The sequence below is a fragment of the Nannobrachium achirus genome (genome assembly GCF_963921795.1).
Source record: "Nannobrachium achirus genome assembly, chromosome: 2".
In the NCBI taxonomy this organism is placed as follows: domain Eukaryota; kingdom Metazoa; phylum Chordata; class Actinopteri; order Myctophiformes; family Myctophidae; genus Nannobrachium; species Nannobrachium achirus.
In genome coordinates, this window is record NC_137811.1 from 35,486,478 (window position 1) to 35,512,884 (window position 26,407).

The 26,407-nt window shown below is 43.4% G+C and overlaps 3 protein-coding genes across 5 annotated transcripts; all 3 read right to left on the bottom strand.

Moving 5' to 3' along the window:
* LOC308297966 (sperm acrosome membrane-associated protein 4-like) lies at positions 1 to 2,753 on the bottom strand (the record flags this gene model as incomplete). Its single annotated transcript, XM_080741530.1, has 3 exons — positions 1 to 209; positions 2,343 to 2,462; positions 2,702 to 2,753. The coding sequence occupies 3 exons, from the start codon at positions 2,751 to 2,753 to the stop codon at positions 1 to 3; spliced, it is 381 nt and encodes a 126-aa protein (XP_080597656.1).
* A 1,002-nt stretch (positions 2,754 to 3,755) lies between these two features.
* Positions 3,756 to 12,526, bottom strand: tektl1 (tektin like 1). 2 transcript variants are annotated; one of them, XM_080720902.1, is made up of 9 exons: positions 12,450 to 12,526; positions 11,115 to 11,399; positions 10,156 to 10,440; positions 9,307 to 9,411; positions 8,477 to 8,630; positions 7,006 to 7,172; positions 6,406 to 6,501; positions 5,992 to 6,105; positions 3,756 to 4,217 (listed from the first exon to the last, which is right to left on the bottom strand). In XM_080720902.1, the coding sequence occupies exons 1-9, from the start codon at positions 12,456 to 12,458 to the stop codon at positions 4,020 to 4,022; spliced, it is 1,413 nt and encodes a 470-aa protein (XP_080577028.1). In that variant the 5' UTR covers positions 12,459 to 12,526; the 3' UTR covers positions 3,756 to 4,019. The 2 variants fall into 2 exon arrangements, with proteins under 2 accessions (XP_080577028.1, XP_080577027.1); XM_080720901.1 differs by having other exon boundaries at positions 11,115 to 11,434; positions 12,450 to 12,509.
* On the bottom strand, positions 11,740 to 25,921 carry LOC308280557 (uncharacterized protein). Of its 2 annotated transcripts, XM_080720886.1 has the most exons (11): positions 25,876 to 25,921; positions 24,564 to 24,789; positions 23,319 to 24,334; positions 22,760 to 22,915; positions 20,846 to 20,926; positions 19,610 to 19,726; positions 17,636 to 17,785; positions 17,099 to 17,266; positions 16,592 to 16,783; positions 16,111 to 16,302; positions 11,740 to 12,602 (listed from the first exon to the last, which is right to left on the bottom strand). In XM_080720886.1, exons 2-11 carry the CDS (start codon positions 24,739 to 24,741, stop codon positions 12,498 to 12,500), a joined length of 2,355 nt encoding a protein of 784 aa, XP_080577012.1. In that variant the 5' UTR covers positions 24,742 to 24,789; positions 25,876 to 25,921; the 3' UTR covers positions 11,740 to 12,497. The 2 variants fall into 2 exon arrangements, with proteins under 2 accessions (XP_080577012.1, XP_080577011.1); XM_080720885.1 differs by lacking the exon at positions 25,876 to 25,921 and having other exon boundaries at positions 24,564 to 25,705.
* Positions 25,922 to 26,407: the final 486 nt, after the last annotated feature.

Genomic DNA, 26,407 nt, shown 5'->3' on the forward strand with positions numbered 1-26,407 from the left:
TCACCACACAGAGTGCGAGATAAGAAGTGTGAGTAGTGTGCCCGTCCAGTAGGGGGCGAGAGAAGCAGCTCCGCCTGTGTTGCACAGGTGTGTGTTGCAGCATTCATTGGTGAAGGTGAAGTTGAGCCCCATGGTGTACTTTTCACCACTGAGACCGCACAGGGCAGGAAGGACGCAGCTCTTCTCATACAGAACCACGCGGAAGTCTCCTGGAAACACAATTATTCATGTTTAGTGTGTGGTGAAGACACAACAACAACCATAGTTGTGTGTGTGTGTGTGTGTGTGTGTGTGTGTGTGTGTGTGTGTGTGTGTGTGTGCATGCATGCACATACCACTGATTCTTTTAATCACATTTATGTAATTTGTGATTTGCATTTGGAGTGCACAACAGTTCAGAGCATATTTTGAGGCCTGAGAGCACAGGATGCCATTGTAAATAAACAAATAAAGAGAGCACGCACATGATCCAAAGTTAAAAGGCCTGGTGCTGGGCAGAGACAAATAGCCTAAAGACTGCCAATGACGAGTTTGACGAGTTATACAAGTGTTTTTCTTTTCTCCATTAAAAAATTTAGGTATGATCTCGATCGCGAAATGCATATTTGACCCCCAGAACAACCCCATCTTGACCTCCCATTCTTCCGACCCACCTAAACCTAAACTTAACCCTAACCTCAGTAAAACTAACGATGGTGAATGCTAACCTGGTGAAATGCTAACCTGCCGACGCTGGTGAATGCTAACCTGGTCGGAATATTGAGAGGTCGGACTTATGATCAAGTCCGATCTTATGATCGTGGCCAAAAGCAAATCAAACTGGGAGTCCTTGAAAAAGGGTGCCTCCTACCACTGGCCTGCAGCCTCTTAGGTCAATGAGCTGCTTTTTCCCCCAGAATTTTTATCCCACGATTTTGTAACCCATTTTTCACCCAGTGCCAATTATATAATGTAATCCTGGGTGCTACACTCCCTCTGCCAACCTGGGGAGACAACGGACTGACCTCATGCCTCGGACCTTCTATGCACGAGGAGTCCAAGTTGCTTCTTATCACCTGACAGGGACAGGGGGGAGTGTCCCCTGGTTGAACAACGCTTGGAAGGAACACGTTATTCCAATAGTTCCTTGCCCTCTATCAGGCGCCCCGGCTGGCCAGGGGGAGGCAGTATAGAGACCAGGATTACTGCATGTTTTTTGTGAGGGTACCAACATTAGGAGACACGGGGAGAACATGCAAACTCCACACAGAAAGGCCCTTTTGCCAACCCCACCTAGGGTATGGGCACTGATGATGCGGAGAGAACACGCCCCCAGCACCCACAGCGCCCCCGGCAGGAATCGAACCCAGGACCTTCTAGCTGTGAGGTGACAGCACTACAGACTGCACCACTGTGCCCCCATGAGCATGCAATGAGCTGCTTGAAAAACTGGAACAATCGGGGGTTAAGTTTAAGTGGCTTGCACGTGGACATGTTGGTGTTAGTTATACACTGAGGGATGTTCTAATTTTATATCCTCCTCAAACTAACAAAGGCCACTTCAGGCCATGCAGATTTACCTCTACCCTCAAATCTACCAGAGCTCCCACTTGACAGGGCAGAGGACCCAGAATGTCCTGTACAGGGAATAACAAGTCCTGTATACACAGTGAAATCCTCATTGTTATTTGACTTTGAGAGTTTTGAGAGTGTAAACATAACAGGTCTATTTGGTGTTCTACACTCTTGGTGTTACAATGGATAACCTAACTAGAGGATTTGATGTGTATGACTTTCCATTGTGTTTAAACACACTGGCAAGGTTTGAAATTATGTTTCCACTGGGATGGGCTTTTCTTAAAAATGCATTGGTACTGTAAGACTGTTATATTTTATACTGCAGCACTTGCTTTTGATCAACCAGTCTGATTGGCTGAAAGCTGTGTGTTAGTTTTTGTTATTTTAAGTGTTGCTTAGCAATGCATATATAAACCCTTATATTCTTTTCACACATTCTAAATGGGTCCATGTTTATTTCCTGTTGCAGTGTTTGTGAATATCAGAAGCTGACAGGAAATAAACTTATACCCAAGCTGTTTCCTATAGCAACCCATCAGCACTGACAAGTCTGTATATAAGAAATGAAATCAGATTTGGCACGCACAACAAGTATAGTGATCTCACACACGTGTACGCGCAAGCACACATACGCACACTCACCATGACTAGCTTTCTTAGATCTTCTCGTTTTGTTGAATATATTTAACAACTTTAACCCTGACATTTGGACATGTCATTATAGGCAAACTGTTTGCCTGTACCGTTGTGGTTAAATGGTGCACAGTAACTTGAGGCCGCCTCACCTCTTTGGCCCACAGCTCTGCTGGACAGACATACTTGGCCTGGAGGACACTTCATAGGATACCTGATGCAGTCCAGAGGCGAGATCGCAGGGAACACACAGGTGTAACAGAACAGAGGGACTGAAACAGAGATTGTTTACCATCAGAAAAAAGAAGAAAAAATAAATAAAAATAAAAAAAGACAGGTCATAGATGTACCATCAGAAACACTGAAAGAATAGCCTTTGAGTGGCGAGACATTCTCATCAATATTTGAAAAACCTGAAATTTGGATACTGAAAAAGTACAAATAAATTGTATTGTACAAGCATGCACTTGTGCATGTGCGCCACACACACAGAGGGATATTATTCACTTACCCACAGCTGGGAATAAACACAGGAAAAGCAGAGGACAAAGGAGCTTCGACATCACTTTGTGTTATTGTCTCTCTCCAAACAAAGACAAAACTGTACAACTCACTAGATTCTTCTTGCTATTGCCTATATCAATGTTGCTGCACTCATCTTAGCTTGGAGCTATTTGATATAGAATATGTTCTTTTCCACTCAAACCTATTTCCTGGTGGTCCTTATCAGTATTATCCCAGGTTGTTTGCTTTCGGGTTTTGTCTCTCCTTCCACCCAACCAAGCTACTGAGATCTGATCAGTCCTCTCCTACTTTCTCTTGATATTATGTTAATTAGTGCCAAAAGTCTCCCCACCCTAGCAGATCTGATTCAATTTGGTAAGCTGTCCAGTGACAAGCCTGAAGTTACCATGGTGCCGGGCAAAGCCGTGTTTGGTCTACGGTGGCCTATTGAGAAACTTTCCTTCATGCAAGCATGGGAGTTGACTCTAAAAGTGGCTTGACAGGACCATTTTCTCTCTTAAATCGATTAAACTCGATTTAAACTAATTTTAAGTTAGCAAATTGAACCTCACAAACTGCAAAGTAGTCTTCCACACACAGAAGGTAATGTTGATTGAATCAATCCCTTATTTCTTAATGAAAGACGTAAAGTTTGGTAGGAGGGCTGTCAAGTGACCAGCAGTCTCATGACTGGGAAACTGAATAAGTGGTACACTGTATAATCCTGAGTGCTAATTCAGCTCTGAAAGTGTACAGGATGGACCGTATGGGTCCATCTGTACACTCCCAGAGTTGAATTAATACACAGAATTTTGCAGTGCATAAGCAGGGAGGGGAGTATTACCAGGAGACTCCAACAAAAGTATGTTTGCTTAGATGTGAATACAGTAAAGCACTCATTTGTTAATGTTTCTGTTTTATTTTGGGCAAATTTCAATAACATGGTTAGTCAAGATACTACTTTATACAGACTCAGCTAACGTTTTGCAAATACACGATCCAAGATCTTACACCACCAAAGATTTCAGAGGTTTTTACCTTGTAAACTGTAAACTGTACAATATTTTGAGGATTGAAAAGTTGATACTGTAGGTATAGGAAAACAAGCTCCACTCAAGTTTCTTGCAATACATTAAAGAAATGTATCTAAAACATCCCAATACTGTGCAGATTATTGCTGATATGTAATTAATCAAGTTTTCTTTTTATTCCATCATCAACATCCAACCTTCCCTTTCACACATCACTACTTCACATTAACTTGCATCTTCACTTAACACGTGCACTTCTCTCATAGTGAGACTGTTCAATACAAGGGGTTTGATTCAGTATGCCCCCTGCTGGAAGACAGTGGGCATGGCTCGTTTATCCACACGCTGGCGCCTCATGCGGACTATGGCAGAGTCCACCTGGGCTGCCACCGTCTTGCCATGCAAGTTGTCCAGAAGATGATGGCAGGTGCCCTGCAGTCTGGCCAGCTCATCCTCAGAGGACAACAGACAGTGCCTCAGCACTGCACTGCCCTAGGAAGCACACATAACCCCACGGTTAGCTGATCAGCATGTTTTAGACATGCTCAGCTTGTGGGAGAGTGTTTTCTGCTGGTGTTTCAGTCAGAGTGTATCAAAGGGTGCGTTCGGAAATGCGCATTCACTACACTGAGCACACACCCAGTGCGCATTTCCGAACGCACCCTTTGATACACTGACTGAAACACCAGCAGAAAACACTCTCGCCTCAGCTTGTAGATGTGCTTGACTTGACTTGAGCTGCAGTGGTGGTAAAAGTACTCATACTGCAATGTAGAAAACACTAGTAGAAATACTCTGTTACAAGTTAAAGTCTGTAATTCTAAATTTACTTGAGTAAAGTATTGGTATCAAAATGTACTTAAAGTACCAAAAGTAGAAAGTACTCATTATGCAGAATGTCCCATTTCACAAGTTTTCAAATGGCTGAAATGTATAGGATATAGGGCTGAAGTGGTTAATAATAATCATTATCTACAAAGTAACTAGAAAACTAAGGTTTTCAAATAATTGTAGTGGAGTACAAGTATATATTTGCCTCTGAGATGTAATGGATTTTCCTCTGAGATAAACATTTTTTAAATACTCCAGTAAAATAAAAGATACCTCAAAGCACTCAAGCACAGTTGAAAAGACACTTAACTCTGAACTAAGTAAGATCTGCACATGGCAACGACAACAAATTATCAATTCACTCAAAAAAGCTCAAAAAAGTCGATAACTTCACAATCAAAGTGGGTGACAAGGTCATAACACGAAAAAACAAAATCTCTTACTTAGGATGTATCCTTGAAGCGAATCTTTCCAGTGAAAAGATGACTTCTAAAGTAATAAATAAAATCAACCAACGAACTCGTTTCCTACAGAGGATCGCCCCAATGGTCAATTTCAACACACTGAAGACCATAGCTAGTGCAATAATCCAGCCCCTCTTTGACTACGGATTCCACGTATGGTATCGTGACGCCCCACAAGCCCTGAAAACTAAACTCCAAACAGCCCAAAATAAACTAATTAGGGTCCTGCTTAACCTTCCCTATCAGACTCACCTCACCGCTACTCACCAGTTAAGAGTGGGGTGGCTCAGAGTAGATGACAGAGTACAGCAACTTGCAATGGGCCTGGTGTACAAGATACACTACACCACTATGATACCCAAGTACCTGTCAAAATACTTTATAAACATTAAGGATGTCCATAATTACAACACCAGAGGCAGCGCCACAGATCACTTTCAACCCAAACTCTTATTTCTGCTATACCACCAAAATGTGGAAAGCCTTACCGAAGGCCATAAAGGAGTGTGGATCACTAGCATCCTTTAAAATTGCCCTGAAAAACCACTTACAGGCAGCAGCCGTTCGCAACTGGTAAAAAAAAACTAACATAGCCCAACCCTACCCTCCCCTGCCCCTTCTTTGTATATACTTACTGTTTGTTTAGACTCTTTTTTTTTGTTCTCTCATTTTTCTTTTCTTTACATATCTACTGCATAGTACTGTGTTCTATTCGTCTGTCATTCAATGTTATATGAGATACTTAAATGGTTTCCTGTGGAAATAAGCTTAGTCTTTTCATGGATCTCCTTTTAGTAGACCTTGTACCAGTGAACTGTACCGTCATGAAACTGTACCTTTTCCTATGCAAACTTCTAAGTCTTCAATCAATCAATCAGTAGCCTACTTGAGTAAATGTACTTAGTTACTTTACACCACTGCAATTCAGCAAGCATCATTGTAGATGTGCCCGACTTGAGCTGCAGTTTTACCTGTATGAGATGAGCAGCCTCAGGTAACTGTGTCCCAGGGTGTCTATGGTAGACCTGCACTAGAGGCCTGTTCAGCTTCTCCCTGGACAATACATCCCCACTGTATTCTGGGCCCTTGGGAACACATACAGTAAAATAGAAACATTGTCTATACAGTAGGTGTAGGTAAACATCTTGACATTTTAGAGAAGTCCACCGTAACCACATGGTTATTGTAGGGAATAGTTAATCAGACACATCATTCTGTTTTATTTATGTTTATGCTATACTTTTTAATGAATGTTAAAGAAACAAGCACAACGATATACTGTAAATCTCACATAGAGCACTCAAATGAACGACTCTGTCACATGTATACTAGCCTCGAAAACCCAGACTTTTATTTTGGCGATAGGAAGAAACATGTATACTGACCAGTGCTCTACCGTGGTTGTGGCGAATACAGTTGATTTCCCGTTGTTTGCGAAACATGGCCTGCCTGGTAGCTGTGGACATCAGTGTTAAGTTTTGCTGAAAAATAGAAATTATGCTGTGACATAGAAGTAGACAAGTGGTCAATCTTACACACCAGTAAGACTCCCTAATCGGGAGATAAGCGACCGTTAGGTCGCATGTTTACACAAATTGACCAGTGTCCATGTTGTCTGCAAAAAGCAACCTCATGGTGGCGCTAGAAGAAGGGCATGTGAGAAATCAGGGCCAGGGGTTGTGGTTTGCCAGCCAAGGAGTGTGTGTGCAAAGTTTGGCATGGATAGGGGCAACGGTGCCGGAGATAAGAGTAGGGCCAAAAGTGTGACGTGATGTGGCGGACAGACGGAGGGACTGACCAGACAGCCGGTGGAGGTTTTCATAGTAACTGGGACCTGACGGTCGCAACAAAGGGGAGCCCGATGGCCTAGCGGTCCAGGCGTATACCACATACTGTAGGCTCTGATGCCTGACAGGCCTTAAACCTTAAACTCCATATTGAATTTAACTTTGGTCCATATCCTTTGTTGCGTTTTCCTTATTTACCTTATGAGTGATGGTCTCTGCTATTTTCTTTATCAGGCCATCATTAACACAGCGGTGGGCGGCTTTCTGCCTGATAATGGCGCTGGTTATCATCTGTCTAATGTTCTCCCTCAGAAGCTGGGACTGACTCACAGCCGTGGCAGCCAACTCCAGAATCCTCTGACAATCTGTGGACATACATACATTGGACATTCTTTGGACCTTTAACTGTAGAGCAATTGATTTGCGGGCACAGCGTTACTTAGAGCAGTGGTTCTCAACATGTGGGTGGGGACCCCATGGGGGGTCCCCACATTTCTTGGGAGGTCCCCAGATGATTAACTTAATGTGCAACATTGTTTTCTCACTCAACTGTAAACAAACCAACATGCCGCGGCAGAACCCCCTGAACCCCGGTACTGCCGTGCAATCAGCGGTTTATTTATAAACATATTTTAAAAAACAAACACACCAAATGATAAACAACGCGCGCGGGTCGTTCAGTGCAAGCCAGCAGGACGTGCACACACTACGTGTTTGGGCGGCCACTTACTTAGAAGCTGCTGCTGGCTGTATTTCTGCCGTTCATTTGCATGGAGCGAGATGGGGTAATCCGCGAGAAAAAACAGCGTTCGAAAGTACATTACGTCCTCGTCGCACGCACATCGATCTAATTCCATGTATTCCACTCATTCCGAAGCCTTGATTTCGCCTGTCGTCTGGTCGAAACTCTTGAGGGGATGGGCTAAACCAGGCTGCAGCACACACAGTGAAGGGGAACGTAATGGCCGCTCGTGGAGCCAGTGGCAGAGCCAGCCGATGACGTCATCACGTTTCTGACGTGATCTGATTGCACAACGTCTCTTAAAGAGACAGAGCACGACCTGCGACTGTATTTTTCAAAAAATTATGATTAATTTCATAAATTACGGCGAAGTACGGGAATAGACGATTGGCTGAGGGGACCCAGTAGGAAGTCCGAGGGAGTGCGGCCAGGCTTAGAAGGTGTTAAGTGTATAGAGGGTGTCTGCACATTTCTAAAGTGACAATTTAAGCACTTTTAAAACTTTTTAATACCTCTAAAATGACAAATTAAACATTGGCCAAATTGTCAAATATTAGAGGCAGAAATAGATAGAACAATAGAATTGTGTTATAGATAGCCATCATCAATAGAATCGTGTTATAGCTAGCCATCTAAAGAAAATGGAAAACAGCACCCTCTACTGTTTTGTTCCTTTCCTTTTGACTGATTTAACTGGAGCTCAGTTAGTCTGTTCTTGAGAGACTATTAGATAATGTAATGCCTCAACTCTTAGTGCTCGTCAGGGCGGGCGGTCCCCGGTTAAAATATGATTATTTTGGGGGTCACAGCCTCAAAAGGTTGAGTAACCACTGACTTACAGCAAAGGAGCAGTTCATTTAAATGTAACAGAGTGTAGCCCCCCACCATCCCTCCTAATCGTGATGGTTGTTGTGAAATATGTAGTACCTGGTGTGAAGGGGCTGACCGGGTCCGTTTTAGCCTGGGAGGGAGCGCTGCCACGTCCTCCTGAAGACAGAGACCCACTGTGTGGCAGCAGCTGTATGACACGAGCCCTCTCACAGGCACATCCCAACAGCTGCCTGCTGCACTGACCCAGGGTCTGTGGGAGGGATGGGATGATAATCGCCATTATCATTTATTGCGATTAAAAACACTCACGATAATCATATCGTGGAGATTTAATTTATCGTGAAATCGTGCTCCGTCATGCACTGGGATCAATTCGCCTTTCATTTGCCGAGCTGCATATAATCCGGTACCGCTTAAACACACTATATTTGGTAAAAAAGGACCTGTAAATAAAGTACTTGATACAGTCTTTTTTTCCCTCAATCTCTACCAAATCTCTTTGCCAAAAAATAGCCGATCTACAAGCTTGCGACGAGTTGTGAGCTTGTAGATCGACTATTTTTGGGCAAATGTTCCGCCCCAGGATAATGGATGTGATATGATGTTTGGGGATATTTTGATTATCGATTATTATTATCGAGCAATTTCTTTGGTCACAATAATCATGACATGAAACGTTCATATCGTCCCATCCCTAGTCTGTGGGAGATGGGAAGAGAAGGATGTCTGGGTAATTGAGTCTTTAGTTTACAGCGTCCGCGCCAATTCATTCATTATGCAGAACCGAAAACGCAATTGGATTCGATAGGTTGCTTTGACAGCTGTGACAGGGACAGGAATGATAGCAGGCAGCCTGTGGGTGTGATTGCGGTGCACTAAATAGAATTGGGTCAGCTGATAAAGAGGACCAGAGGATATTTAGTCACCTGTAGCTGGGTCACAGTGTCTCTCAGGGTTCCTTCCAGATCCCGTTTCAAATCAGACAGCTCTTGTCTCTCGCACGCCAGCAAGTAATCAGCACCATCTCTCTCCTGCAACAGTATTCATCATCATATCACATGCACAACTTGTTGACATAGATGACTCTGGGTCAAAGATTAAACTGCCTGTCTACCTTTCCTTTCCTGCAGCATTACATTGTTTGTCTTATTGAACACAGTCATCCAAAGGACAGTCAGTGAGGAGAATAATGCATTATATTGCAATATAATTAGGCAATACACTATATGTATTGTAATTGTTTCCCCATACTTAGTAGTCTGACTGCGTGTCGCAAGTTCAAGTCCCAATCCTGAAGGCCTTTGCTGCATTTAGAGCAGTGATGGCTGAGTGGTTAGTGTCCATACCTAGGACTCCGGAGGTCCCAGAGGTCGCAGGTACGATTCCCCGCTCCAGCTATCACTGCTCCCCTCCCCCCTCGCGCTCCTTGTGGGCAGCACTGGGTTCAGCTGGGTTAAGCTGAATTTCCCTTGTGGGATGACGTAGGTAATTATTATTATTTTTTTTTAATGTCACTCCCCATCTCTCTCTCTCCATTTTTATAACCACGATTTTGTAACCCATTTTTCATCCAGTGCCAGTTGCCTAAGGCTAAGCTGTAATCCTGGGTGCCAGTCTCCCTCTGCCAACCTGGGGAGAACGCAGAACTGACTGAGAACTCCCGACCTACAGGTTGAGAACCACTGCTATAAATAAAGGCATAAAATAAAATAAATCTTTAAAAACACTAAAAAACAACAACAATGAAACGATCAGACTGCCTCTAAGTCACTCACCGTCTCAACAGTGGCCGGTCTTTGGGTTCTGCCCTCCACACTCTTGGTGTTGACTTGGAGGTCGCACCCCAAGCTGCGTATCATCTTCTCCAGGTGACGCCTCTCCCTCTCCAGCTTGGTTCCCTCCTGTGTCACCCTGCCTGCCTGCCTGCGGAGCTGGCCCTCCACTTCCCGCACTCTGCGCATGTACTCACCAGCCACCGCAACGCTGGCCTCCGCACACTGCTCACGCAAACTGGAAGGGGGGAACGGCACCACACCTGTGGTTTGGCTGCCATGAGGAAACTAAACAGAAGGAAGAGTGTCAAACTTGTTTTTGAGGGAGACAACAAAAAATAATTTGACTGTTATAGTGTAATGACTTTGCAATAACACACTATTAAATATAGGCTACATACATATGATTTTAATACTATTGTATTAAAATAAAATACAACATACTTGTAAGCTACCAGAGATTGTATTTCAAGTACTATTTTGTACCGTGAAAAATACATGAAATTCACCTTTGCTAAATCTATTCTGGTCAATGAATGGCAAGAAGACCTAAAAACAAAGTTTAATTTTGAAAGTGAAGGTCAATAGGCCTAATAATAATGTTGCAAAATGGGACACCATCATTGGCGGGCTAAACGGTGGACCCGCTGCAGATGCATGTGACCCTAGTTGCATTCATTCCGTAGCAGGTTGCATGCCACAAAACTCATCTGGATGACAAACTCAGGCAGTGTGAACTGGGTACATTAATTGCTGGTTCTAAACAATAGAATGACCAACACTATTGCTGCAACTGTGAATTAGCCTGCTGATTGTTTTTGCATCTTTAGTTCATTTTTTTAAATACAAAGCAGACCTATTATTATAATATGCATACTAGTGCCCAGGTCTGTAGACAAGAATGACCATTGTGGTAACGTTACAGGCTATACCTCTGTAAACCGGCCCTCTGCTTCTCTTACCATTGTCCCAGTGGTGTAAGGCCTTGCCAGCTGATGTTTACAAATGGAATCATTCCCAATTTCCTTCTCTTCCTTCTCATCTTCTGTTGTCCGTACGTCTCTGTCCTTATGAGAGAAGCCGACAGTGCAGCTCAGAGGCCGGCTGGTTCCTGACCCTCGTCCCGCATGGGTTTGCCTCAGCAGGCGTTCGGCATGGTGGATGGAACGCACCGTGGCATTGTGCCACGGGCGCGGCCCGATGGTCACGGAGCCGAGTGGAACGGACTGCACCTGCATTCCTCCTCCCTGCTCAAACACCATTTACAGTTGCTTGTTGGCTCCTTGCATGCATTACAAATAAAAAAAAGTAAACCATCGCAAACCCTAACACTTTTGTATCAGCTCCATAGCAACAGTTCCCCAAGTAACTAGAAACTTTAGAACTAGGCTGTTGATTGGCCATTGTGCGGATTGGGGAGGGCATTCCTGAGGTCAGCTTTTATTGTAATTTAATAGCTGGAGATTAGGTTCCGTTATGTGAGAGGGAAATCCACAGGTCAATGAGCTCAACACATATCATGTTGCCTACATTGCCTACATGCTACACTACGATATCAATGAAATAAAATGTAGCCGGATATAAAGACTGGAGCGTTTTATTTCCTTAAATTAAAAAAAAGAAAGAAAATGAATATGACATCACACTTAAAGAGTTACAGTCAGTAAAGCAACACGCTTAAAGAAGGAAAAGAATTAAAGCTAGTTCCCCAAATAAAACATTTGAGCCACATTACTTTGGATAAATTAATCATTTCTGGTCCTTAGGTGTATTCCCGTCTTGAAATTTAAGTAAAAGTAGCTACTGTAAACAAAAATGGCAAGATTTGTAGTTAAAAAGGCTCATCAAAATGAAAGAAACACAAATAAGACAGTATGACTGCACTTTAAAGAATTTAAAAAATAGATACAGAATTCATCAATAAACATGCGATTCAGAAATGAATCAACAACCATCCAACAATCAACACATTTGAATTTAAATTTGCATAAATTAAGTGATGCATCTCCAGTTTTAAGAAATCAATAAACTATTTCAAACTATTGCCCCGCCATAAATAATCTTATATTCCACTCTACACAGCTGAAATGTCAGTTCTCATTTAATAGTCAAGTACTCAAATAAAAACTTCCTTTGGTCCAGACTAGGTAAAGGCATATCCAGTATCTCCACACAGACCTACTGTACCTCAACAATGACGAAGAAAAATAAGTTTGGTCTCAAACGTACACCACAATAAACATGTCCATGCAAACGTGGTGCCAAAGTGCAAGTTAGTCTAACATCTCTATACAGACCATGAGCATTGTTTCCTCTTCATGCTACGGTATGCTGAATGCCCTCAATCACAATGTGTGTTTAACGGCTGTCATGGGTTCATATTTGTTCAGCAGGTTGTGCTGCAGCTCTTTGAAGAGATGGTCACGCTCCTCAGAGTCTAGGAGGATTTGCTGTGTTGAAGAAAAATAAAGGCAATATTAATCATTCATGGTATGAAAAATGTTTAAGCTTGATTCACTCTTAACCATTAATGGCATGCCCCAATTCTGGGCATGTCACACTAAGCAAACATTCAGCAAAAATGTATGAACATTTGGTAAAAATAGCATGGCCATGAGCTTGTATATCTCGGCTATTTTCTGCTAATATAGTCAGGGAAAAATAGCAGAATATCTGTCAAATCTGGGAATAAATTCCTTACCAAACAATTTCTTCACCAATGTGTTCATAAAGGTGTCTAGTAACATATCTAACAAAGATTGAAATTCAACATCCCTAGCAAAATGTTTGACAGCTAGGGTAATTCTCGGTCTCATTCACTTACTATACACTGTACTATAAGGGAAAAAATCACTCCCAAAAATATGCTTTAAGTGGGATGTGAGGGGTCTAACTAGGTGTTTTTAATCTGAATCCATTGCAAGCATTTGTTTTGCACGAAAAACATTCCTTGGGCCAAAAATGGACCCCATACACCTTGTGAAAAGTGATGACTCATCACTAAACCATCGTTTTTTTGCGTCTGATTTTGGCCCAATGAATGATTTTCGTACAAAACAAATGCTTGCAATGGATTCAGAATAATTAAAAACACCTAGTTAGACCCCTAACATGCTACTTAAAGCATATTTTTGGGAGTGATTTTTTCCCTCATAGTACAGTGTATATAGTACGGTAAGTGAATGAGACCCAGAATTACCCTAGCTGTCAAATATTTTGCTAGGGATGTTGAATTTCAGTCTTTGTTAGATATGTTACTAGACACCTTTACGAACACATTGGTGAAGAAATAGTTTGGTAAGGAATTTATTCCCAGGGTTTTATTAAAATTCCCTGACTAATAGAGGTTCAGGCCGCTACGCTGCCCTCACACCATCCATTATGTGGAGATCTCTGTATTTGTCTTTGTTCTTGTTCCCTTTATGTCCATATATTGCGATCTCATCAGTCATGTCCATTATGGGCATGCCCCCTTTTGTGCCAATATATGGAGCTGGGTGATTTGTTTGCACCCGATGCCATGACAACAATACCCTCCTTCCTCTTTCTATACAGGCTATAATATGAACCTATAGATAGATGCACATAAGTGAAAGGAACGACACCATGTTAGTTAGGGTTAGTCAAGGGTTAGTCATAGTTTTACTGAGGTTAAGTTTAGGAATGAGGTTAATTTTAGTTTTAGGCATAGTTTACTGAGGCTGCGTTTAGGAATACCTGGTGAATACCGCCGGATTTGCCCCAGGGCGAGCGTTTTGGTGTCCCCAGTGCCATCTAGTTATAATGGGCTAACATGGGCTAACATAGCAACATATAATATATACAGTATACTGTATATCCAACCATTCATCTATATCAAACCTGCCAACATTGTGAATCTATGTTGAGTACCATTCTGCGTGCACGCTTTGGTGGGGGGCGACCCTTAACAGCTATGTTTTCACATCAGAAATGTAATACATTGCATGTCTTACATAAATAGAGGCAAGATGTTACAATAACCCACATTGAACCAGACAAACTGAGAATATATAGGAGCAGGCTGCACAGTATTTTATTTTCCTTATTTATAGCCTGATTAACTCATACCCTGCCAAAAAAGAAGTTTCTATGATAAAAACGTCTTTAAAACGTCTTTTTCACTATGGACCTCCCTGCCAGACGTCTTCTGAACGTCTTTTTTTTTTAAATAATTAAAAAAAAAAAATTTTTTTTTAAAAATTTTTTTTTGAAAAAAAAGAATTTGGACCTCCAACAGTGTACTAGGCATGATCGCGATCGCGAAATTGCATGTTTAACCCCCATACCAACCCCATCTTTCAAACATGGCAGCCATGTTTGTTTACATTTGAAGAAAACATAAGGGCTCCTTTCTCCTGAATGCCTGAACGGATTTCCAAGCGGATTTTTTTGTTTGAAAGCTGTGAAAAGCATGCACATGCATAGTGCATGATCTGTGCACGAATGTGTGCACCAGCGTGCACACTATTTTTTTAACCCTTTGTTGGCGAACCGGCAATATAAGAGGTCATCCCACTTTAAATATGGCACCGACTGAGTTAATGCCCTATGCTTCATTGTACTTACCGGTATACGACCGGGGTCACACAGTGAACATAGCCGACCCGTTGCTTGCCGCGCAACACGGCTGTGTGACAAAGCATAATCCCGGGCTTGCCTTCATACTCCACAACAGCAGTCACGGAGACAGCAGACACGTTAAACCTGAATTCACCTCAGAGGAGGGTTTAAGGTTTATCTTATGCATTACCTGAAGCTCCTTGGTGGCTGATGCTCAATATTATAATTGCACTCCGTGCAAAATGCCTGGTGAGGCAGCACTGAGGGGCGAAGACAATCTTTTTGATATCTGTCCGTGTCGTCTTTGTCGGACATTGTCTTTTCCTTTTATAAGGTATGCAACAGGGGCTTGCTGAAATAATAGAATTAATATTATTGTTATTAACTTAAGGATCATTTTTTATGTCTGTGGTGAAGTGAACAGGGACTAGAGACCCGTGAGGGAGGAATATGGGGATTGTTGAGTGTTTGTGTCAAGTGCCAACTCAGGACTTGTCTCTATGTTGGGTGTTAAATGTTGGGTGTTAAATGTTATGTCGGTTGTGAATTTGTACTGTATTGTTTGTTTTTGTATGTAGGAAAAAGGAAAGAGAAAATGGTCCTGTATTATTTCTATAACTGCCCTATTAGCTATGTTGAATACAAAAATCATAAAGGAAAAAGAAACAATTATTTGCTACGTTAGTCGTTTATCGCACACCATAGCAGGTCTCATAAAGAGGCCAATCAATGTTTCAAAACATTACGCTCAAATTTTAAGAAGTTCGTATTACTCCCGTATCGTATTTACAGTACCTCTGTAGTCAGTACGCTACGGTGGATGCTGCTTTTCACGTCTGTTTTCGAGTGTTTAGCTGATCAGCTCACCCAGCTGCGTACAATTTGAGGAGATTTTGGGACAGCTCCAGCACTCAGCTAAACTCCTGCGGCCACAAGTTATTTTACTAGGAGGGCTGCATTTTTGGTTTCATTTCTTATACCGCGCCCATCCCCGGAATTGCCTAGTTTTCAGCGGGCATTTCACAACTACATACAGAGACCTAGAATTGCAATTGCAACCATGCAGGTTGGCAGGTCTTCTATGTCTATACATCTACATAGTGTATGTACATTCGCTAAGAAGGTGTTAAGAACGCTCCAGGTGTTCTTTAACACTGCTTGTTATGAAAGATCTATTTAAGCTTTATTAATAGTTTTTAGTAGAGATGGACAGGAAACGGAGTGGGGGAGAGAGAGAGAGAGATGGGAAAGACATGCAGCATCTGGAATGGGACTAACTCTCTGTACCCAGACCGCAAGGCCTGTTTTGCTTTGGGAAACGCGGCTGATATAGTGTTGAAAGGTGAAACACTTTAACCATTCGTAACAAGCGCTTACCTCTATGAGTTTGTCTCGCTTCTCCAGGCTCTCCCTCAGTTTCCTCTCCTCACGCTCTCTGTCCTCTCTGTCATGCTGCCAAGACCTCTCTGCCTGCTTCTTCTCCTTTCCATGCTCCCTCAGCTCCCTGCGAGCGTCTCTCAGCTGCTCCGTCAGGGAGGACACAGTCTGGCTGTGGCTCTTCTGCTGATTCTGATGAGAAACACATTTATACATGTTTTTCCCATTTAGAATGAATAAATAAACACTGCTATGTCTATCAGAGGAAGCATATGGTTGTAAATAAATGTACCCCCAGTGATTCCGGATGGGGACTCAAAAGTATTTGGGTCCCCATCCGGAATCAATTGGGGTAAATTGGATTATTGTCTAAAAAAAAAAAACTAAAAATATTATTGAACTCTTACTCAAGTCTCCATGGTGTGAGTAATCAATAGAAAAAAAGACATTTTGGGGGTGAACTACTCATTTAAGTTCTCACCTGCACCATAACCTGGTAGTCCTGCAGGGTGGCGGTGAGCTTGGTGACATCCTGGCATAAGGTGGTGCTGTTCTGCTCTCTCTCCTGTATCCAGGCCGCCAGCAGCCTCTCTTTCTCTTTCAACTGGTAGGCCAGTGCTGGCTCGGCCCCGCCCCCTGGCAATCCCTGGCCAATCACAGAATCGGAGAGAGCCTGTAAAGACAGCAAAGGCAAGTTATGAGGGAAAACTTTCCCTGCAGCCAGCCAGTAACTAAGGTCAATATTTACAGATCAAACTAATGTGGCAGGAAAACGCTGTGGTAGGGAGGGTGGGTGGATTGGAAGTGAAAACCGCAGCATTAACTCTTCAATCAACCAAAGAACGGGGAAAGGTTTGACTGAATTTAACACAGAAATTATCATGCATCATTCTGTCAACATAATGCAGCATGTTTTGTGAGAAAGGGTGTGACATTTCTCGCAAACCTGCAGGATTTCTGTTGAGCCAGTGATTCATCGCCCCCTCACCTGTACATCTCTCTGGCAGCTCTCTAGCTCCACCTTGAGGCAGTGGAGCATAGCCTCCTTCTCTTTCAGCACTGCTGCCATGGCCTGGTCCCTCTGTCTCCACACCTCCCTCTCTTTCTCCGTCTCCTTCAGCATGCGCTCCTTCTCTCCCAGGAGCATTCGCAGATCCTGGGGAGAAGAATGGATCCACACACTGTCTCACAGCTCCCCATATAATTTTATTCAACAGCGGTATAAAAACAACGTTTCGGCCTATCCGGCCTTCGTCTGGTGTGACAAAAGTGCAAGTATATATAGCCTAGGGAATGATGGGTAATAGCTATTCAGTTTGCATGTATGAGACCACCAGACTGGGGACTCCGCCCTTGAACTTGACTGGGGTCAACATGGAACGCAGGCCTGTCTAAGTAACACTTCTGACAAGACCCGAGTTGTGTGAATGAAAAAGTACAATGTGCGCAGTGTGTGAATGTGTTAATGGTGTGTTTTAAAAAAAAACACAGTATAATTATATCCTGTGTGTGTGTGTTTCTTTACATTGATAACATCCTGGTTGCACTGCAGCACAGCATTGAGTGTGTTGAGGTCTCTCTCCCGGTCTCTCCCAGCCTTCCTCAGTGCTTCCACCTCTCTCTCCATTCTTTTCTCCTTCTCGTTCATCTCGGACCTCAAACCTTCCAAGGCACCCTACACACAGCACATTTACAGACAGTCATATTTCACACTTAAACACAAAGAATAGCTTTCAATGAATGCTACAGTGGAATTAAGTTAAATTATCGGCTTGACAAGATTAAACTGAATCAGCAGAAAGGAGTAGAAGGATCAAGGTAGCCTTGTAGGTAACAGGCAACACAAATATTCCATCCTGTTTCATAATGCTGCATTCACAGTCACACTGGCAGATTCAAAAGATAAAAAGATACACAGCGTGTTTGTTACTTTGCATCTTTGTAGCTGAAGTTGAAACCAGCTCAACTTATTTGTAGCTGTTGTAGCTTTTGTAGTAGCTAAAAATATTTCTATCTTCATGTCACTGGCGACATGAAGAGCTAAGGGTTGCTTCACTGCTTTCTGCAGATGATGTGGTCCTGATGGCACCATCAGTCCGGGACCTTAAGCTCTCACTGGACAGGTTCGCAGTCAAGTGTATGGTGGCTGGGATGAGGATCGGTATCTCCAAATCTGAGGCTATGGTTCTCATCAGGAAAACAATGGATTGTGCAGTCCAGGTAGGGAATGAGACTTTACCCCAGTTGAAGGAGTTTAAGTAAGTCACAGACTTGTTCACAAGTGAGGGGGGTAAGGAGCAGGAGATCAGCCGGAGAATCGGAGCAGTAGGAGCGGCATTGCAGTCACTGCAACGCACTGTTGTTGTGACGAAAAGAGACCTGAGCCAGAAGACAAAGCTCTCTGTCTACCGTACAATCTTCGTTCCTACTCTCACCTATGGTCATGAAGTGGGGGTCATCATGACCGAAAGAATAAGGTCACGGGTACAAGCGGACTAAATGAGTTTTCTCAGACGGGTGGCTGGCATCTCCCTTAGAGATGGCGTGAGAAGTTCAGTCATCCTTGAGAAACTCTGCTACTTCAATTGGAAAGTTGACAGCTTAGATGGTTCAGGCATCTAGTACGGATGCCTCTCGAGCGTCTCCCTAGAGAGGTCCTTGCTGCATGTCCCACTGGGAAGAGACCCCGGGGCAGACCGAGGGCCAGATGGAGGGATTACATCTCCACACTGACCTGGGAACGCCTCGGGATCCCCCAGAAGGATGTTGCTAATGTTGCTCTGGAGAGGAACAATCCAAATCCGGATAAACGGTTGAAGATGGATGGGTGTCGCTAGCTTACATTGAAAAAGAATGGTAGCCTGTATCTTTGCAGCTGCCAGTGTGAATGCAGCATTAGAATATCTGTGTATTGTGAAGACGAAGTGCTAGGTAAGAGATAAGCACTAGGCAGAGGTAATGAATCAGTTAGAACCATTAAGCCACTGTCCCCCCAATAATAATTGCATTACATTTATAAGAATATCCTGAAATTATGCAAATCCCTGTATATAATACTGTGTGCTAAACAAGATACATGTTAATCAGTATGAGTGCAAGACAAAGAAGTAGTCGCCAGCACACAAGGAATCTCATTTTCACATGATTTTATTTACCTCAGATGGACAGAATCGTTGCTTCTGTCCATCTGAGGTAAATAAAATCATGGGAAAAGGAGATTCCTTGTGAGCTGGTGACTACTTCTTTGTCTTATGCTACTTTGAGCCGTGCACCCAAAAGCCTTCATCTAACTTGGAGTTTTGTGGGCTTTCTGCTCTGTTGCAGATACTCTTCTCAATCAGTATGAGTGGAATGAATATACAGAGATTTGACTGCTATCAAAACTCCTGTACATCAACATCAACAACCTGGGTAGATAATTTAGCCACATTTAATGCTGTTAAACTGAAAGAAATCTTTACTAGATTTAACTTAAATTGTCAGCAACAATAACTCTTACCTTATTATCAGAGAGAGTTTCCTTTAGGTTTTCTGTCAGTTTCTCAGTCAGCCTATCAGCCAGCTTGGTCCCTGCTCCCTCCTCCACACACAGCCTCCTGATCAAACCTATGCACTCCTGGGGAAAATGGGAAATTATTGTCTAATGTATGGAAAGTGACAATTTGGAGACAGATCCTATTTTCATAACAAATTAGCCTTTATTCCCCCCTGGCAGCAATAACAGGTTGCTAATAGAAAGCTAGTACCAGTACCTTTAATTGCTATTATAATTTTATTAACAGATTTCTTTATTTAAAAACTTAAACTTTGTTTTATCTTGTCTATACAAGTCAAGCAGCAACAATATAGCACTAGCTAACAAATGGTTAAAGTAAAGATTATATGCAATGAGGTGATCATATAAATAATCTCAGATGGCATTATTTCCTTCAATCACCTCTAGCTCAAGAAAGGAGGAACTTGGTCGTACGATTCATATTTCAAGATATTAAACTCAGCTGTGAGTGAAACAAACACTAAAGTGTTGGGTGGTACTGTCCCTTTAAAAGGTTGTACAGCCAATAGTAAGACAAACAACATTCCAGTGAGCTTTGAACCCGGGGCCCAGCTGAAACAGAGTACCCTCTGCACCATGCGTGCATGACTGACTCCTGTCTACCCTCATAGCTTCACCCACCTGCAGGGGTGTCGCACCAAATTCTGGGCCCCGGGTACAAGGATTCACAACACATTGTTACCCATTATTTTGTGCTTTAACTATTGAAAAATAGCAGATATACAAGCTCGCAGCGCGGCACTCGGAGCTTGTAGATCTGCTATTTTTGAAAAATCGTGAAAATTTGTGCAAGTCTTTGAATATTTCAAAACCTTCTAAGGTTTTTTTTAAACACCTATGTTTCTACGTCAGTGGTGCTCAAACCTTTTCATGTCAAGGACCCCCAAAATGATGTATTTGGCCACGGACCTCCATCTCAAAATATTTAGATCCAGGGACCCCCCAGAAGCTAAATTCGAGTTACAAATGTTCGCTTAAAAAAATACATATATCCAAAGATTTGCACACATTTTCACAACTTAAAAAAAATAGCAGATCTACAAGCTCGAAGCGCGGCACTCGGTGCCGTGCTGTGAACTTATTTTTCAATAGCTAAAGTATAAAATAATTAAGGCCCCTTCACCTTGGGCCCTAGTAACTCAGTCCCACTTTCCCCCCCCTTGTGACGCCCCTGCCCACCTGGATCAAACGCTCGCGGCTGTGAAGGGAGTGGCCTAGGCTCTGGAGGAGAAGCACACTGCTACCATCCCCCTGGGGCAACTAGAGAAAACAAAATGACAAAATGACATTGCACTCATTAAAAGTGACAGTGGTTTTCACTGTACAGTGTATCACTAATAAATCAAGAGCGAGAGAGAAGGTCATTCAGGACACAAGATACCAAACAACAGCTTTAGGGCCGGTTAATGATATTGTACACCGTATATGAAAAGCCCAGAGGCAGCCCTGGGCAAACTCCACTAGTTGGGGATGATTCCAGAGAAGATCCTATATTGTGTGTTCTTATGATTAGTAGGCCTGTCAAAATTATTACATAATCGTATAATCGCAATCATTTGACACAATCGCAATCATTTTGTCATAATCGTTTCCAAGTTGAACATTTTTCATATATGAAAGTAGAGGGAAATAGCCGATCTACAAGCTCACAACGTGTTGTGAGCTGGTAGATTAGCTATTTCCACTATCAATGTTCTTTTTTAAGTATTAAGTTGTCAAACATGTCAGTCATTTCTTTGTATATTAGGTTATGTGTCATATCTGCCATGTGCGACTTCGAAGCCTACAAGCCAATCAGAAATGTAATTGTCAATGACAAAACTCGTAAATCGAGTGACAATTAATCATCACGTTAAATGTCATAATCGTGACAGCCCTGGAGATCAGGTCATTCAGGACACAAGATACCAAATAACAGCTTTAGGGCCTGTTAATGACATCGTACACCGTACATGAAAAGCCCAGTGGCAGCCCTGGGCAAACTCCACTGGTTGGGGAGGATTCCAGAGAAGATCCTGGGTATATTGTGTGTGTTCTTGGCCTGTGATCACGACCTGCAGTCCTGCATTAACACAGACACACCCTAGCAGAGTGACAAAGATCGGTGCATCCACCCGCCATTTCTTGCATAATGCTATATTTGTGCTCCGTCAACACAATATTTAGAGCGGCTCAGGGAAGCAGCCATTTAGCCATGTGACTAAATGGAGGCGTACACTGTGGATCTGTGCTTCTTCAATGCATTGCAGAGTAAACCTGTTTTTCTCCTGTGAAAAGGGTTAGAAGCCAATTCCCATGGCAGTTACAAACAGTTGGGGGGGGGGGGGGGGGGTACAATGTGACATTGTACCTACAGCAGTTTTAAAAGTTTGATGAGAATATATTTGTGCTATACAAATAAAATGTATTTGTAATGGCCGATCTTACACAACTACCTAACCAGTAAGACTCTCTAAATCGGGATACAAGCGAACGTCAGGCGTCAGGTCGCATACACAAACTTTTGAAGGCAATGGTAGCCAATCAGGAGGGAATATGGGAAATGGGACAGATCCATGTTGATTACATGACTTTAGAGATACTGTGTACTGCTTTGTGTGATTTTTAGGGCAAAATCTGTAGGAGCAAAAATGTGTTTTGCAAGAATTGGCCTCATGGTGGTGCTAGAAGAGGGCCATGTGAGGAATGGGGGGTGGAGGTTGTGGTTTGGCAGCCAAGGAGTGTGTGTGCAAAGTTTGGCATGGATAGGGGCAACGGTGGCAGATATATGAGTAGGGCAAAAGTGTGACGAGATGTGATGTGTGACAGACAGACAGACAGACCGATGGAGGTTTTGATAGTAACTGCGACCTAACGGCCGCAAACTGCATTCGCTTGTAGCATATTTCTGATATTTCTAGGGCTATTGTCCGGGAGCTATGGCTTGAACCCTTTTACTCGATTGATTGCTTGTAATGCTCATCTGGGAATTGAAGGTTATATTTAATTGCTGCACATATAATAGTTTAAGTTGCTCTGGACAAGTGTCTCATCTAAATGCCTGAAAAGAGAAAAGAGGATCAATAGCAGTGCATCAGAGCGGAAGATACTTACTGGGGCCCAGTCCTCTGACCCAGTGACCTCCATGTCAGCAGTTGTTCTGCTGCTGCCATGTTTCAGCTCAGCCTCCAGGGTCCTGATGCGGGCCATGGCTTGATCCAGCTGACTTCGCAACTGCCTGAATGCATGGTGTACTCTCCCTGTAGTGTTCTGAAATGACAAGGACTTCAAATTAATGCATGGCTTTTATTTTTCATTGTTTATTCACCAAATTTTTCTAAACATGGAATGTTTAACTGCCTTTTCATATTCCGAATAAAGTGCAGCCTACTGAGTCAATATTTACATGGAACTATCATCACTGCTGGACCGCTCGGTCAGCCAATGCAAGCGGTCAATTTCTTTGCATGTTTATTTTGTGTGGGTCTGTTACAGTGTGTCACCATGTCCTACATGTCCTTCCTTGCACAGTATTGTTAGCATGACTGTCTTGTCAATTATTATTGTCCTATATACGATAATATTTCATGTTATTGCCCTTGATCAAAACATCATATATGATCTACATACAGACAATAATGTTTTTCTAGTACTGAGCAAATAAAACACTCACTTCTCTATGTAGTGGTATGAACTCATCTCTCAGCTCTGTTAGAACATCGCCAGTCTCTTCATCCACTTCATCCTGTCCGTTCTCTCCATTCTCTGCTCCCGGAAACTTCAGAACCATGTTCACTACGGGTGACAATGTCTCGCCTGACACTTCGGAGTACCTCCCTTCCTTCTTTCCCAGAACGGGGATCCTACACCCCGATGGAGAGCTGATCGGCTTTCCCTCAATACCTTTCAGTTCTTTAAGAACAAGACTGAGCGAATCTGGCGAGTCAAATGGGTCGGCACCGTCCAGCGACTCCAGGGACTGGATGGACTCTGTGCGAGACGGAACACGTAAGGAGAGACAGGACCCTGCCAAAGACACAGGGCTGGAACAGACGGATGACGGCCTGGACCAATTGAGCGGCATGCTCTGGGACTTGTCCCGCGACAGGGCCAATGGGGAAAAGGCCTGGAAAGGCATGCGGCGGGGAACGCCACAAACAGACTCATAATCCGAGTCGGACACCCGCAACGCGTTGCACCCCTCACAACCTTTACCTTTTCTACACCTTTTACCCGTTCTTATGAAATATGGACACGTGCCCCATTTCTCGGACCAGCACTCGTACTCTGAAAGAGCCATGTTATCGCGGAGCATCTCCCTGTATCCCTCCTTCTCGGCCTCTCCGTCCTCCTCACTTGTGCTGCCCTTGGTCTTGAAGTCGTGTGGGTGTCTGTGGCCGTAATTGTGGCGCACCCATTGTCTGACCTTGTCCCTCTCATCGGTCAGCTTCTTGAGCCTCTCGGATGAGAGCGCCTTCACACGGGCTATGACCGAGTCAAACTTGAAGACCCGCTCTAGAACGCACACACATTTGCCGCACAGGAACTCCCCGAGCCCACTGCCTCGCGGTACCGGCTGTCCCAGGATGTGCGTCAGCACAGCGAGCACGTCAACTCCTTTTGAGGGGGAGGGCGATGATAGTAAGGACTGGGACAGAGACACAGATGATCCCAGAGACAGTGTACTACCTGCAAGGGGCACAGTAAGTCAGAAAGTAGTCACTAAAACAGGCATGGAAACAATATATGCGAGTGGCCGAGTGGCAACCAAAAATCAAATGAGTAAAGACAGTATTAATTACTCAGGTATGAAACATTCAGATGTAAATCACAGGAGTATGGCTAACAAACATGCATAATAATTCATCATTCTATTCAACAATCAGTGAACATAAATACCATATTGTTTCACACTTACCCCATGGGCTAGTACTCCGAGAAGAAGATCTGGACAGCCTCCCATCTCTCGGGGACTCATTAGGAGTCTGTGTCTGACCACCCCTCTTGTTCTGACCTCCATACAACCATCGTCTGTGGTTACCCTGGAGAGGTCCCCCACATACACGACAGTCGTCTTTTTTCCCTCTGGAGGACATTGCTGATGGAGAGATCAACTGCCACCCTTGATGTCCGCACAGGAAGTTCTGAAATGAATGTTAATCCTGCTTTTATTATTCTTTGATGTGGAAACCTAAAGTAGAATTAGTTTTCACAGCATGGCTGCCTTAGTTGTAGCCAGGATTGCCACTGGCAGTTTAAGTAGGCTAATGAAGCTTGAGCTTCAAAATCTTCCAAGTATTAACTGGATGATCAAAACGTTGGCTTCTCTTTTATCCCGCTAGACACAATCTGACCCCCCTGTACAGCCTCTCTTGTGCCTCTACTCCAGTCCCATGTTGTGGCCGGTCAGAGTCAGACTGCTCTCTCTCTTCTAGTAGCAGGCAGTAGGCTACAGCTGAGCTGAGCTGGGTGGGTGTTTACACTAGTTAACCACGGGGCGTACACGTCGACCTTCAGCCACGCTGACAGCAAAACTCAGTCAGACGGGAAAGTAGAGTCGATGGAGAAAAAATGCTTTTCTAAACTATTAAACTTGCGTCCAATGTCCACCGCGGCTTTTCGCAGCAGTTTTTAGTTCTCCTCGTTCGATCGCACACAGCCCGTTTATTCTACTGTACTTTTTCAAATGGGAAAATCGGAATAAAAACACGGACTACATGGAATAAACTCCTATAATGTCCCTGTGAAAATGACCTGCCGTCTATGTCTATCTGGTTCTATTTTAGGCAACTGAAGTGCAGCGATTCAAATGCTGAACATCAGAATCCAGAATGAGGCTGTGAATGCCGCGCCGTGGTGTTTTTAAAGACCGAAATAAACCTGCCAGCTCACTTCTCAATCGCTCCACTCCTTCGATTTACTTCGATCATGACATAATGTGGCACATTATGATAGACAGTGAGTTGTCATGCAAAGCATATGACCTACTCTATGACTTATAATAAAGTTACAGCTGCTACTACAGGTTCAATCCGTACGGGCGACTCACTGAACGAACGTGATAAAGTTGAGGAATATCACAGCCGAGGAGATAGCACAAGCACTGCAGCCTATCGTTATCTACAACAACCCGCCTCCACTCTAACCACAGTCAACTAATAAAAGCCGATCTCGCGACAAACATTGAATCAAAACTACGATTAAAAGGCAATCTATAAAAAGTTTCTTACAACAAACGCCACCGGGAACTGGACTGCGTTGCAACACCGGAGGGAAGGGAGCTGTGTGCTACCTTGTTGACGTCATCAATGCTACCTGTTATGGGGGCTGGTATTCTAACTCAGTGCTTCTCAACCTGTGGGTCGGGACCCCACCTAATTTTTTGGGGGTCCCCAGATGCAGCGGCGGGAACATAGGGGGCGCGTGAGTGCTTGAGCGTACTGTTATGAGAGCCCATTGATTTTTCGCCGACCCAAACTGGCCAAACTGCATTCCTGGCACTCGGCCGATATCACACGTCGGCTTTGTCCCTTTCAATGTTAGCAGGGCGTCACCCAGCGTCATAGCCCGCCTCCACATCCTGGCTGTATGTCTACTCTGTGTGATGTAGGCTATGTAGCTCTACTGTAGCCTACAGTATTCTACCCCCACCTCCAAAATAATAAAAAAAAACATCTCAACTGAACTGTTCTTATAGTATTTTATCATGCCAGTAAAGCTCCTTTGAATTAAATATAATTGATGTAGCCTAAAGCCTATTTG